Genomic DNA, 13,183 nt, shown 5'->3' with positions numbered 1-13,183 from the left:
ATTAGAACCCCATCAGACTTCAGGTCAGACCCCCACCAAACAGTACAAAAAAACTTTCCTTGCTTGCTCTGGATGGCGCTGCCACACTGCAGAACATGGACTCACCGCTCCCTGCACCACACCTCTGGCCTGTGCTGCACTGTGATCTAATATTCCACAGTGTCAGGTCATAGTGCACGCCTACAAACATGCACTACCTCCTGACTGCGTACAGAGTGGAGCCTGGAAAAAGACCAGGGAGGATGAGTAGAGCCGATGCCGTGCTGCCCTCCCCTCCTCGTGCCTCCTGTATGCTAATAACTTCTTCCATAATGGAAGAGTTTATTAGCATTCAGACTATAAGATGCACCTCCACTTTCCCTCACTTTTTTGGGGGGGGGGGGGAATGTGTCTTATAGTCCAAAAATACGGTATTACACATTCAAAGTCTGTATCAGTATCAACAACAGTCCAACAGTCTGGCATCACCTATTTATTGAACAGGCTTGGAATGGTGTATGAATTTATTGTACCTGGGCAATCAGGGTCCATTACAGGTTTACCCCCAGACCTGTCATAAGGAAAGAAAAAGTTGACACAGATAGATACAGTAGATACAATAACCTATTATATATATATATATATATATATATATACACTCACCTAAAGAATTATTAGGAACACCATACTAATACGGTGTTGGACCCCCTTTTGCCTTCAGAACTGCCTTAATTCTACGTGGCATTGATTCCACAAGGTGCTGATAGCATTCTTTAGAAATGTTGGCCCATATTGATAGGATAGCATCTTGCAGTTGATGGAGATTTGAGGGATGCACATCCAGGGCACGAAGCTCCCGTTCCACCACATCCCAAAGATGCTCTATTGGGTTGAGATCTGGTGACTGTGGGGGCCATTTTAGTACAGTGAACTCATTGTCATGTTCAAGAAACCAATTTGAAATGATTCGAGCTTTGTGACATGGTGCATTATCCTGCTGGAAGTAGCCATCAGAGAATGGATACATGTTCTCATTCTGTTTACGCCAAATTCGGACTCTACCATTTGAATGTCTCAACAAAAATCGAGACTCATCAGACCAGGCAACATTTTTCCAGTCTTCAACAGTCCAATTTTGGTGAGCTTGTGCAAATTGTAGCCTCTTTTTCCTATTTGTAGTGGAGATGAGTGGTACCCGGTGGGGTCTTCTGCTGTTGTAGCCCATCCGCCTCAAGGTTGTGTGTGTTGTGGCTTCACAAATGCTTTGTATACCTCGGTTGTAACGAGTGGTTATTTCAGTCAACGTTGCTCTTCTATCAGCTTGAATCAGTCGGCCCATTCTCCTCTGACCTCTAGAATCCACAAGGCATTTTTGCCCACAGGACTGCCGCATACTGGATGTTTTTCCCTTTTCACACCATTCTTTGTAAACCCTAGAAATGGTTGTGCGTGAAAATCCCAGTAACTGAGCAGATTGTGAAATACTCAGACCGGCCCGTCTGGCACCAACAACCATGCCACGCTCAAAATTGCTTAAATCACCTTTCTTTCCCATTCTGACATTCAGTTTGGAGTTCAGGAGATTGTCTTGACCAGGACCACCCCCCTAAATGCATTGAAGCAACTGCCATGTGATTGGTTGACTAGATAATAGCATTAATGAGAAATAGAACAGGTGTTCCTAATAATTCTTTAGGTGAGTGTGTATATATATATATATATATATATAGGTCCAGAAAAACGGGCGGCACTCCAAGAGGTAAAAGAAAGAAAGTGAACCTTTATTCACCCAGGTGGTGCAACGTTTCGGCTCTACACTTGAGCCTTTTTCAAGCCCTTGGCTTGAAAAAGGCTCAAGTGTAGAGCCGAAACGTTGCACCACCTGGGTGAATAAAGGTTCACTTTCTTCCTTTACCTCTTGGAGTGCCGCCCGTTTTTCTGGACCTACACATTGGGGTAAGAAGCCTATTCCCCTTGGGATGTGCACCCTAACCTCAACTGATTTTGTACCAGTGCCGCCTTTTTTCCTTGGTATATATATATATATATATATATAAATTTAACATACATTAAAGCATGGGAGGATTGGCCATAGTCCTTACAGGGAAATTTCCTGGTGGGCCAATGCCCTGCGTCTGCTCTCTGTTCACTTTGGGGTCCCATTCTGCAGATAGGAGTGGGTCCCAGACGTGGGATCAATGTCCCAGCTGGGAATACACCTTTAACTCGTCAATGGCTTTTGTTGTGTCATTTTAAAGCTTTCTGAAACCCGAGTATTTTGCATGTTACATATCCATTTAATGTTCGCCACAGATATTACAGCTTTACAGCTAAGCTTTGTCATGAGATGATGACAGCCATGTAATGACGTTTAATCGTTCTTTATTTAGGACTGTTTCACAAAAACGGAACCAGGAGGAAGAACTTCATGACAGAATGCTGAACACAATCGATGGCCTCAGTTCAGTGAGGTAAGTTCCCTTTTTTCTTTATTTTTTTTATAAATAAATAAAAATACCCTACCATAAGGCTCTTTCACACTTGCGTTCTTTTCTTCCGGCATAGAGTTCTGTCGTCGGGGCTCTATGCCGGAAGAATCCTGATCAGTTTTATCCTAATGCATTCTGAATGGAGAGAAATCCGTTCAGGATGCATCAGGATGTCTTCAGTTCCGGACCGGAACGTTTTTTGGCCGGAGAAAATACTGCAGCATGCTGCGCTTTTTGCTCCGGCCAAAAATCCTGAACACTTGCCGCAAGGCCGGATCCGGAATTAATGCCCATTGAAAGGCATTAATCCGGATCCGGCCTTAAGCTAAACGTCGTTTTTTGCGCATTGCCGGATCCGACGTTTAGCTTTTTCTGAATGGTTACCATGGCTGCCAGGACGCTAAAGTCCTGGCAGCCATGGTAAAGTGTAGTGGGGAGCGGGGGAGCAGTATACTTACCGTCAGGGCGCCCCACGCGCATGGATGACGTTATCGCATGGACACGTCATCCATGCGCATGGGGCGCTCTGACGTCATTCTGGAGCGCCCCGGGAGCCGCACGGACTGTAAGTATACTGCTCCCCCGCTCCCCACTACTACTATGGCAGCCAGGACTTTAATAGCGTCCTGGCTGCCATAGTAACACTGAACGCATTTTGAAGACGGATCCGTCTTCAAATACTTTCAGTTCACTTGCGTTTTTCCAGATCCGGCGTGTAATTCCGGCAAATGGAGTACACGCCGGATCCGGACAACGCAAGTGTGAAAGAGCCCCTTAGCCGCTTCTTGTGCCTGTATACAATATAGAAAGTAACTGGTGACATGACATTGACCTTGAATGAGGGGTGTGGTGCACAGTTACTCTCCATTAAAATGTGTTTCATCTATATCTTCAGCTTTGCTGGTTTCCTACATACAGGTAAATGATAATGCCGTCTAGTGTCGACCATGGCTATACCATATACATAGTCCTCGGCTTGTAACAATCTTTTTGGGAATCTTTAAATGGATTATTACCATTGCATAAAGTGATGACATATTGCTCAAATGTGCTATGACCTTCTGGTTGGTGAAGGTCCCGTTGCCGGGACTCATCTGATCTGGAAACAGAAGAGGCCCAGTGCTCTGTCCTCTTGACATTTTCACTGCACAGTGACATGACCACCAGCCAAGGAGCTGCAGCACTGATGTTATCAATTGATGGAATAACTCTAAGATATGTGATCACTTTATAATCGGTCTGTCATCAGGGGCCACCAACGATGAAGTAGGCCCAGCACTGGTGTAGTGACGTGACCCAAATCCCTGCACAGCCGGGTGCCTGGAGGAGCTGCTGTGCAGGTCACATTTTGAAGAGGACCTTCATTCTCAGCTTCCATGGCATGGCATCCATGGGAAAACATCTCTAATAGTATATATACATGTGGCAGATTTGCTGAAGAGCTTTCAGATAATTGTGACAGAAATTTCTGCAAGAAATGTGAATAGACCATGAAGCTCATGTGTGAAGACCTGCTAAAATAATTAGGATTCTCAGATTTAGGCCTCTTGCACACGACCGTATGGCTTTTTCTGTATTTTGCGGTCCGTTTTAAACGGATGAGTTTTTCAGTTTTTTTGTTTCAGTAGTGTTTCCGCTTCCGTTCCGTTTTGCCGTTCCATTTTTTCCGTTTGGTTTCTGTTTGTGATCCGTTTTTTGCGGATCGGAAACAGAAGCATACAATAATGTTTAAACAGTAAGTACATAAAAAAATTGGGCTGGGCATAACATTTTCAATAGATCCTTCCGCAAAAATGGAAAGGATACGGAAGACATATACGGATGCATTCAGTTTTTTTTTTTTGCAGAACCATTGACTTGAATGGAGCCACGGAACGTGATTTGCGGGCAATAATAGGACATGTTCTATCTTTGACCCGAACGGAAATATGGAAACAGAATGCATATGGAGTACCTTCCGTTGTTTTTGCGGACCCATTGAAGTGAATGGTTCCGCATATGGACCGCAAACAGAACACAAAAAAACGGAACGGAAACAGAAAAAAAAACGTTTGTGTGCAAGAGGCCTTACTAGGAGACTTGCAGAGCATGTTATTCATATGTGTCAATTGTTGGCTGTCCTTTCTTTCAGGCCCTGGTTTGGGAAATCTGATGACTTTTATGCATTCCTACTTTTTTTCACTGCTGATGGTCTAGAAAGAGAGGTAGGAAAAAATGTTATATTCTATATTACTTGTACTCTGCAGATGATGGGGGAGATTTACTAATCCTGCCTGATATTTAGACAGTGTCAACTTAAAGGGGTTGTCCAAAATGTTGATGTTGATGGCCAGTCTTCAGGATAGGCCATCAATATCAGATTGGCAGGGGTCTGACTCCCAGCACCCCTGCTGATCAACTTGCTGGAGTGCCGGGGCCTATTCCTCAGTTCACCAGTCGGATGGCCTAGAGTCTAGACGCATCTCCATCTCCATCTGTGCTGCAATACCAAGCACAGCCACTGTCCGGTGGACAGCGCTGTGCCTGGTAAGATACATGGTGGTCCTCCTCAAACAGCTGACCGGGGGGGGGGGGGGGGGGGGTGCCGGGTAGTGGACCACCGCTAATCTGGAATTCACCTATTCTGAGCATAGGTCATTAATATTAAACTCCTGGAAACTCCGTTAAGACAGTCTAAAGATGCTACAAATGTATCTTGCTGGATCATGCTGCATGATGAACTCGGTCCATCCTGCTAAAACTCAAAAACTTGACTTCAGCTTTACATAAACTATTGGTTGGTTTATCTTGCGCCAAAATTTGGTGCAATTTTGCACATTCCTTGTCTAGAGAGGTGCAAAAAGTGACTAAAACACAAAATAAATGTGGTGCAAGGCTTGTACACCTGTTTTGGCCAAAATTGACCAACCTTCTGGTGCACTTAGCTCTGTAAATATCCCCCGTTAGGTTTGTTCATTAGCACGGCACCGTTTTGTGTGGTGCCATCTTACCTGAAATAACAGAGGACGTGACGTAGCTGTTTACTGTGTTGTGTGCAGTTCACTCATTGACTATTGTGTGTTAACATGGCTTCTGCCTTGTTGTATTATACTGAATAGACCGACCCTCCGCAGTGTCACATTAATAGAAGTTACTGCCAATTCAAGTGTCGCCCCTACACATACAGAAGAATACTGGGTGCAGACATGCGCACCCTCATATGTGCACTCATTAGGCCTCTTCACAGATCCACCAGGCTCCCCGGGGTTTGATTAGATAGGTGGTCTGAATAGTTTATGTCCTTAAGGGGGTTGGCCACCCTAAGTATCAAAAATCCAAAGTGCCCTAGATAATAGCCCAAACCGTGAAGTATTTCTATCCTGTGACATGTACCGGCTATAGATCACTTTTCTAACCTGTTCACCATGACATGCCTCCCTGGAGGAGCTCCTCAGACCGACCGTGGGGGGAGGAGCAGCGGCAAAGTAAAAGTAAATATCCCAGCATGCATTGTAGCAAGCATGTTCAGAGGAGCGGTCACATGACATCCCCGCCCACTTGTGTTTCCATAGAGAAAATAGCCCCTCAGATAATATCAATAAGAGTCCATTCAGACGTCCGTAGTGTCTGCACATCGCCGGCACTTAATAGAGGATTCCATTTCTTGTCTGCAGCTGCGGACAAGAATAGGACATGCTCTATTTTTTTCAAGGGCCGTGAACTGGAAATGCAAATGTGGACAGCACACTGTGTGCTGTCCGCATCTTTTTCGGCCCCATTGAAAATAAAATTGGTCCGCACCCGTACCGCATAATTGCATAACGGATCCGGACCCAGTCTACGGACGTCTGGATGGACCCTTACTGGATGGACGCCCCAGTCCCAGCAGCACACAGGAATATGATGCTAATATGTTACTGGGGGGGAGGGAGGGGGCCCTGTTGCTGTAGGGCCCAGTCATTTCTAGTTGCACCATTGGATTTAATCCATGAACAGAATGAATAGAGGGGGAGATTTATCATTTCCCTTGTTTCTGAAAAGTGGCGTTAAAAAGTAGCAAACTATGTGTGTGCGACTTTTTAACTGTGCCTTTAAAAAAAAAGGGGGAGCGTGGCAATGGCAGGGAGGGGGTGTGACCAGTCGCCCCAACAAATTTATGTTTATTTTCACCAGTTTTCGGACTCAAATGAAGCCAGAAATCCACGGCTGCTCTGAGCGGCGATAGATTTCTGTTTAGGTGCACGGACTGCCGGAGGAGGGGGCTGTTGAGTGGGGGGGACAGATCTTTGTTGCACAAGAGGTCTGCTGAATACATTTGTACAAATCGATCTCACATAGAGAGGAGCCTCCTAAGGCTTCACACTAGCGTTAGCAGGCTGTTCCCCTGCCAGATCCGTGCTAACGCTAGCCCACGAGTGCCATCAGAAGTCCGCTCCGACCCCAGTCACGTTCACTGATGCCCAGCACGCTGTGTTTTTTGTCCGGCGGCCTTTCAGCATGTTTGCCGTGCTGCGGCCGCACCTCCGACCTGTCCCCATTAAAGTGAATGGGGTCGGAGCGGACTTCGGCGGCACTCATGGGCTAGCGTTAGCTTGGATCACTGTATACAGTGTACGGGGGTCACGGATCTCTATATGCAGTGGTGGGGGTCACATATCACCATATACAGAGTGCAGGAAGGAGAGGGCACACATTTATAGAAGGTGAGACCAGTGACTGCTGCTGATATCACTGACCTCAGCCATACTGACAGCTCACAAGGGGTTAAAGCTCCTGAACTGTTGGTCTGGCTGTAATATCATGTCAGTGATAACACAGAGCAGAGGGTCCATAAACAGGACAGACACTGGGATTGCTCACAGTTTGTGGTCCACAGCACTTACATCCTCACAGGTTGGCAGGATCCTCTCAGTACAGGAGATAGAGGGGGCAGAGCCGTCAGTCAGATCAGCCATCACAGCTTCTCCTCAGTCTCCCTTCCTCCAGTGTGGCCGGACTAGAGGGCGCAGCCTGGGGGGAGGCCATCAAGATGAGCAGAGGCGCCAGCGAGCCAGGCTAGGCAGGGATTGGTGGGTTTTAAAATATAGGGGTGGGGTAAAAGGGGGGAAGGCCTTAAATAGGGTGGCGGGAGAAGAAGAGGAGGCCATTTTTAGAAAGAGACCAGCAGGCAGGGACACAGAAAAAACAGCAGCTAGCTCACCTAATAATGGCAGACGTTGAAGGGTTAATTCGCCTGCTGCGGGAGAAGGCAATTGCGCATGGACCGGAATAGGTGCAGTCTCAGCTCCAGGGTCTGCTTAGAGAAGGAGAGATAGGGGACGGGTCCCTGCAACAAGAGACGCGACGGCCACGGCGCTCACGTCTGCCGGTGCGCCTCAGTCCTGAACAGGTCCCCCGAGTCCGGCGCCAGGTCAGGAGCCCCACCAGGGACCCTCCAGGGTTTGCGCATGAGCGGCAGCCTCCTGCTCTGTCATCCCGACATGGGAGGAATCCACGTCTACGGCGGGACACCGGCAGACATAAGATCCTCACCAGAACTCCCTCTGCTGGCGACTGTAGTGGCGCAAGAGCAGGTTCGTCGGATCCCCTGTTTGTTGCAGGGGAGGCTGCTCGGCGCAAACGTGGGGACACGGATAGGGCTGTCTTCCCCTGCAGCAGTGGGGGGTGGGGGAGGGCAGGCTGAACCATGTGTGCGGGCAGCAGGATGCTGCCCCCCCCTCTTCGTGAGTGCTGTTGCCAGAGTGAGGTCGGCGGTGGAAAACGGGCAGCAGGATGCTGACTCCTCCTCTTCATCATTCAGCGCCAGCACATCTGTTCCAGGGCCTCTGGGAGCTGCATCATCCTCTGAAGATGGGTTGTCACATCCTGATTCTGGACTATTGGATGGACGGGCTACGGGAACAGCGTCTGGACGGGATTCAGGATCTGTGGCTGGTGGGATCACAGCACCCAGGCAGCCTGGTGAGTTATCATGGGGACCTTTCCTATCTATCCTTAGTGCCTTTGGGGGTCGAGGGACATTCCGGGGACTTGGGACGGGGGCAGGTGCAGTCCATACACAGTTCGGGGGTGTCACGGGGGGACGGGGACGCTGTGTGTCAGTACAGACGCAAGCGTGGGGGTTCGCTTGAGGAAGAGTCGGTTAGGATGGATGACGCTGCACGGGGGAGGTTTATGTGTGCTTTAAGGGCCCTTTAGGAGCACATTTAAAACAAGACGTAAGAGATCGAATTTGGAGAGGGGAGTACATTTCAATTTGGACAGGGCCAGAAAGGACGACGGTAAAAAAGAAGAAGAAGAAAAGTGCCGGTATCGCTTGATTCCGCGCACTTTTTCTAATTGGCTGCAAGCTTTTGCTATTTTAGCCAGTGTTATTGGGGAAAAAGCTCCCGAATGTTGTTTGGCTCTTTTTTGCTACCTTGACACGATTAGCGAAGCATACTGGGTTAATGGTGGTCAAGCGTGGCGCCGCTATGATGAACATTTTCGGCAGCGGAAGGTGGTGCGTCCAAGCATTCGCTGGGACCACATGGATATTACGTTATGGCTAAAATTCACGGCACCGGTTAGAGCGGCTCAGTCCTTTCGGGGGGAAACAGAAGGATCCGGACAATCCACGTTTACTACGGCGTCGGCTAAGGCACTGTGTTTTTTGTTTAATGAAGGAGGATGTAAGTTTGGGGCGAAGTGCAAATTTAATGCACTTCTTGTGGGGGAGCACATGGGGCTAGTAGATGTTTCAGAGGAAATAGGCAAAAAGGGGAGGAAGCTGCTTCAAAAGGGGGTAACGCCAGTGCCTTTGGCAGAGATGGCGCCATTTCTAAGTAGGTACCCTGATGGGGAGGCAGCGCGTTTGTTAAGGGAGGGGTTCTAGTTCAGTTTTTGTATTCCCTTTGTTCTGGGGGAAGCGTTTTGTTAAAAAGAATTTGCGTTCGGCGTACGAACACAAGGAGGTAGTCACTGAGAAGTTGTTTAGGAAGGTGCGGCTGGGACGGATGGCGGGGCCATTTTTGGAACCTCCAATGGCGGCTTTGCGTTTGTCACCGCTGGGTGTTGTGCCCAAGAAGGAGCCGAATAAATTTTGGCTTATTCATCACTTGTCGTATCCAAAGGGTTCGTCGGTCAATGATGGGATAGATCCTGAACTGTGTTTGGTGGTGTAAACATCATTTGATGCGGCAGTTGGGTGGGTTAAAAAATTTGGAAAAGGGTCATTGTTGGCAAAAACGGATATCGAATCGGCTTTTCGGTTACTGCCGGTACACCCGGACAGTTTACATTTGTTGGGTTGTTTTTGGGAAGGGAAGTTTTTCGTGGACCAATGTCTTCCGATGGGGTGTTCTCTGTCCTGTGCGTATTTTGAAACTTTTAGTTCTTTTTTGGATTGGGCAGTTGCGGATGCGGCCGGATGGTCTTCTATAATCCATTACTTGGATGACTTCCTATGCATAGGTCCGCCAGGTTCGACGGTTTCTCTTTATTGTTAGATACGCTGGAAACGTTGTTTGCGCGTTTTGGAGTCCCGTTGGCTTCAGAGAAGACGGTGGGCCCTGCGACCAAGCTAAGTTTCTTGGGTATCATTATTGATACTGAGAGGATGAAATGTCGGTTGCCACCAGACAAGCTGGAGTATTTAAAAAACACAGTGCAGCGTCTAAATAAGATTAAACTTGCGATTTGCAGTCGCTTTTAGAAAAATTTTATTTTGCTTGTCGGATAATACCGATGGGCAGGGTATTTTCACGATGATTGTCCATGGCGACTTCCAAGGCATAGGCGCCTCATCATTATATAAGGTTAAGAAGGGACTTGAGAGACGACTTAGGCTAGTTTCACACTTGCGGCAGGACGGATCCGACATGCTGTTCACCATGTCGGATCCGTCCTGTGGCTGTTTCGCCGTGCCCCCGCTCCGTCCCCATTGACTATAATGGGGATGGGGGCGGAGCTCCAGCGCAGCACGGCGGTGCACGGAGAAAGCCGCCGGACTAAAAAACCTGACATGCAGTAATTTTAGTCCGGCGGCCTTAAGCCGTGCACCGCCGTGCTGCGCCGGAGCTCCGCCCCCATCCCCATTATAGTCAATGGGGACGGAGCGGCGGCCCGGGGGCACGGCGAAACAGCCGCAGGACGGATCCGACATGGTGAACAGCCTGTCGGATCCGTCCTGCCGCAAGTGTGAAAGTACCCTTAAGAGTTTGGGGTTCCTTTTTGGCCTCCTATAATGGGCGGTCGCTATTTTTGAGTTAACAAGTGAATTGTTTTGATTTTGAATTATTCTCGGATGTGGCAGGGGGGACAGGTTTGGGGTTTATTGCGATGGGCAGAGGTGTGCGGAAAAATGGCCGGAGGAGTGGTTTTTACGGGGGTTGGGTGCGCAACTTAGCTTTTCTTGAGCTTTTCCTGATCCTAGTGGCAGTTTTCTTGTGGGGTGAAAGATTTTGTAACTGTAAAGTGCGTTTCCATTGCGATAATCTGGGAGTGGTTCAGGGCATCAATTCATTGTCTGCATCGTTGCTTCGTGCGTTTTTTGGGGAGCATTGCGAGCTGCAGCACGGCAGTACGGGCGACAGTTAGGTTTTGCAAGGGACGTGGCGGTGATCTGTTGGCTAGGAAAAATAGGTATTTATGGTGCTTGTATTTACATAAACATACTTCAATGTTTTAAATGTAAGTTTACATTGAAAAATCCTAATAAAAATCATCTTTGAAAAAGAGGTATAGTGTGGAGTAGTGTCTTACCGGAGATACACAGGTTTGTGCGATTGGATAGACCCCCGGTTGTGTTAGTGTTACACGTAGGCAGTAATGACTTAGGAGCAAGACCTTTCCGTGAGCTGATTAGGGATATAAAATTCAATCTGTTGCGGATCTGGGCATTGTTCCCGGGATTAGTAACCATTTGGTCTGATGTGGTATACAGGCATGTGTGGTGTGGGGCTCGGTCAGCAGACCGTTTGAACAAAGCCCGGATAAAGGTGAATCGGGTGTTGGGTAGGTTCATCTTGCGGAATGGGGCCGTAGCCGTGCGACATGCGGATTTAGAACAAGGCTCTGGGGTGTTTTGGCGGAGTGATCAGGGCTGTCTTTACCAAGGGGCAAAAGGAGCAGCTGCCCCGGGCCCAGTTGCTCCTGGGGGGCCCAAGGCAGCTGCCTCTTGAGCCCTGCTAGCCACTGCCCCGGGTGTCAGGCTGTCAGCTACACAGGAGGTGCTGCCATGCCATGCTTGCCGGCACTGAGTCCAGCCAGCGTACTGTGAGTTGTGATCTAGGACCTTAGATGACAACATCACCATGTGACCAGTAACCTAGCAATATTACTGGTCACATGGCTATGAGGTCATCACAGGTCCTACAAGGAGTGTTGCAGGAGAAGTTTGGAGCTTTTTTGTGTGAAGATTACATCAGAAAAAGGTGACAGGGGCTGTTATGCTAATGTGCTGTATACTGTGTGTGGGGCTGTATACTGTGGGCTGCCTGTATACTGTGGGGGCCTATATACTTTGGGGGGCCTGTATACTGTGGGGGGGGCTGTATACTGTGTGGGGCTGTATAATGTGGGGTGCTGTATACTGTGTGGGGGCCTGTATACTGTGTGGGGCTGTATACTGTGGGGGGCCTGTATACTGTAGGGGGGCTGTATACTGTGGGGGGCCTGTATACTGTGGGGGGGCTGTATAGTGTGGGGGGCCTTATACTGTGTGGGGGGCTGTATGCTGTGTGGGGGGCTGTATACTGTGGGGTGCTGTATACTGTGTGGGCGGCCTGTATACTGTGGGGGGCCTGTATACTGTGGGGGGGGCTGTATACTGTGGAGGGGCCCGTATAGTGTGGGGGGCCTGTATAGTGTGGGGGGCTATACTGCTCTACTATATACTGTGGGGTACTGTATAGTGTGGGGTGCTATACTGCATACTGTGTGGTGCTGTATACTATAGGGTGCTATACTGCATACTGTGGGGTGCTGTATACTATAGGGTGCTATACTGCATACTGTGGGTTGCTGTATACTATAGGGTGCTATACTGCATACTGTGGGGTAAAGGCACAAGTCTCTGTATAGGAAATAAGTCCACTCAAGCGCTGCAAATCCCAAGACAATGTGGGTAAAAGTCTGTTGGATAAAGTAATAAAAGAAAGGATTGCGCTGCAAGGGAGGATTCTTTTAAATGTTCCTGTTATTTTCTCTTTCTTACGTTCGGAAAAAATCTTCAATTAGATGGACCACATTCAATCATAAATTCTCAACAGATGCATGGAAACCTAAAATGCAGTGAAAAAAACGCACTATGGTGTAGTATGTTCAGACACCTGTCGCATCAGATGTATGCGATATACTCACAAGGATCACTTGTAATGCGCATAGAGAGAGACCGGTGTGCCTTCAGTCAGGGAGCTCAGGTTGTAGGGCAGGTAAGGACCAGAAGCCGTCAATTCAGAAGATCTTTGTCTGAACTATGATCCTACCAAGAGAGCGTCACTCCAAGATGTCACCCGTCTCACACTTCCATAAAACTCAAAAGGAAGGAAGGCGCAGAGATGGTGAAGTACATACCAGTGGTTGCAAATGAAAAGGGTTTATTGTACTTACAAAAACACAGGAATAAAATTGTGTTAAAAACAATGTATGCTGCCCGACCCGGGTTTCGCCATAATGCTTCGTCTGGGGCGTTAATTGCTGAGTGGAAACAGCTGAATTTAAGTTCACACAGGGTACCTCCCTTCTGGTGTGCGGCA

At 48.2% G+C, this 13,183-nt stretch overlaps 1 protein-coding gene across 1 annotated transcript in view; it reads left to right on the top strand.

The window, feature by feature from the left end:
- ADCY7 (adenylate cyclase 7) overlaps positions 1–13,183 on the top strand; it is a 201,827-nt gene that overhangs the window by 163,634 nt on the left and 25,010 nt on the right. Inside the window, exons 13-14 of the mRNA XM_040410723.1 lie at positions 2,370–2,450; positions 4,600–4,672. Of these exons, the coding sequence (XP_040266657.1) occupies positions 2,370–2,450; positions 4,600–4,672 (154 nt within the window). The remainder of the gene's footprint in view (positions 1–2,369; positions 2,451–4,599; positions 4,673–13,183) is intronic.

The sequence above is a fragment of the Bufo bufo genome, chromosome 10, assembly GCF_905171765.1.
Source record: "Bufo bufo chromosome 10, aBufBuf1.1, whole genome shotgun sequence".
In the NCBI taxonomy this organism is placed as follows: Eukaryota; Metazoa; Chordata; class Amphibia; order Anura; family Bufonidae; genus Bufo; species Bufo bufo.
The sequence above is the reverse complement of the archived record's forward strand: the minus strand, read 5'-3'. Positions and strand labels throughout refer to the sequence as shown.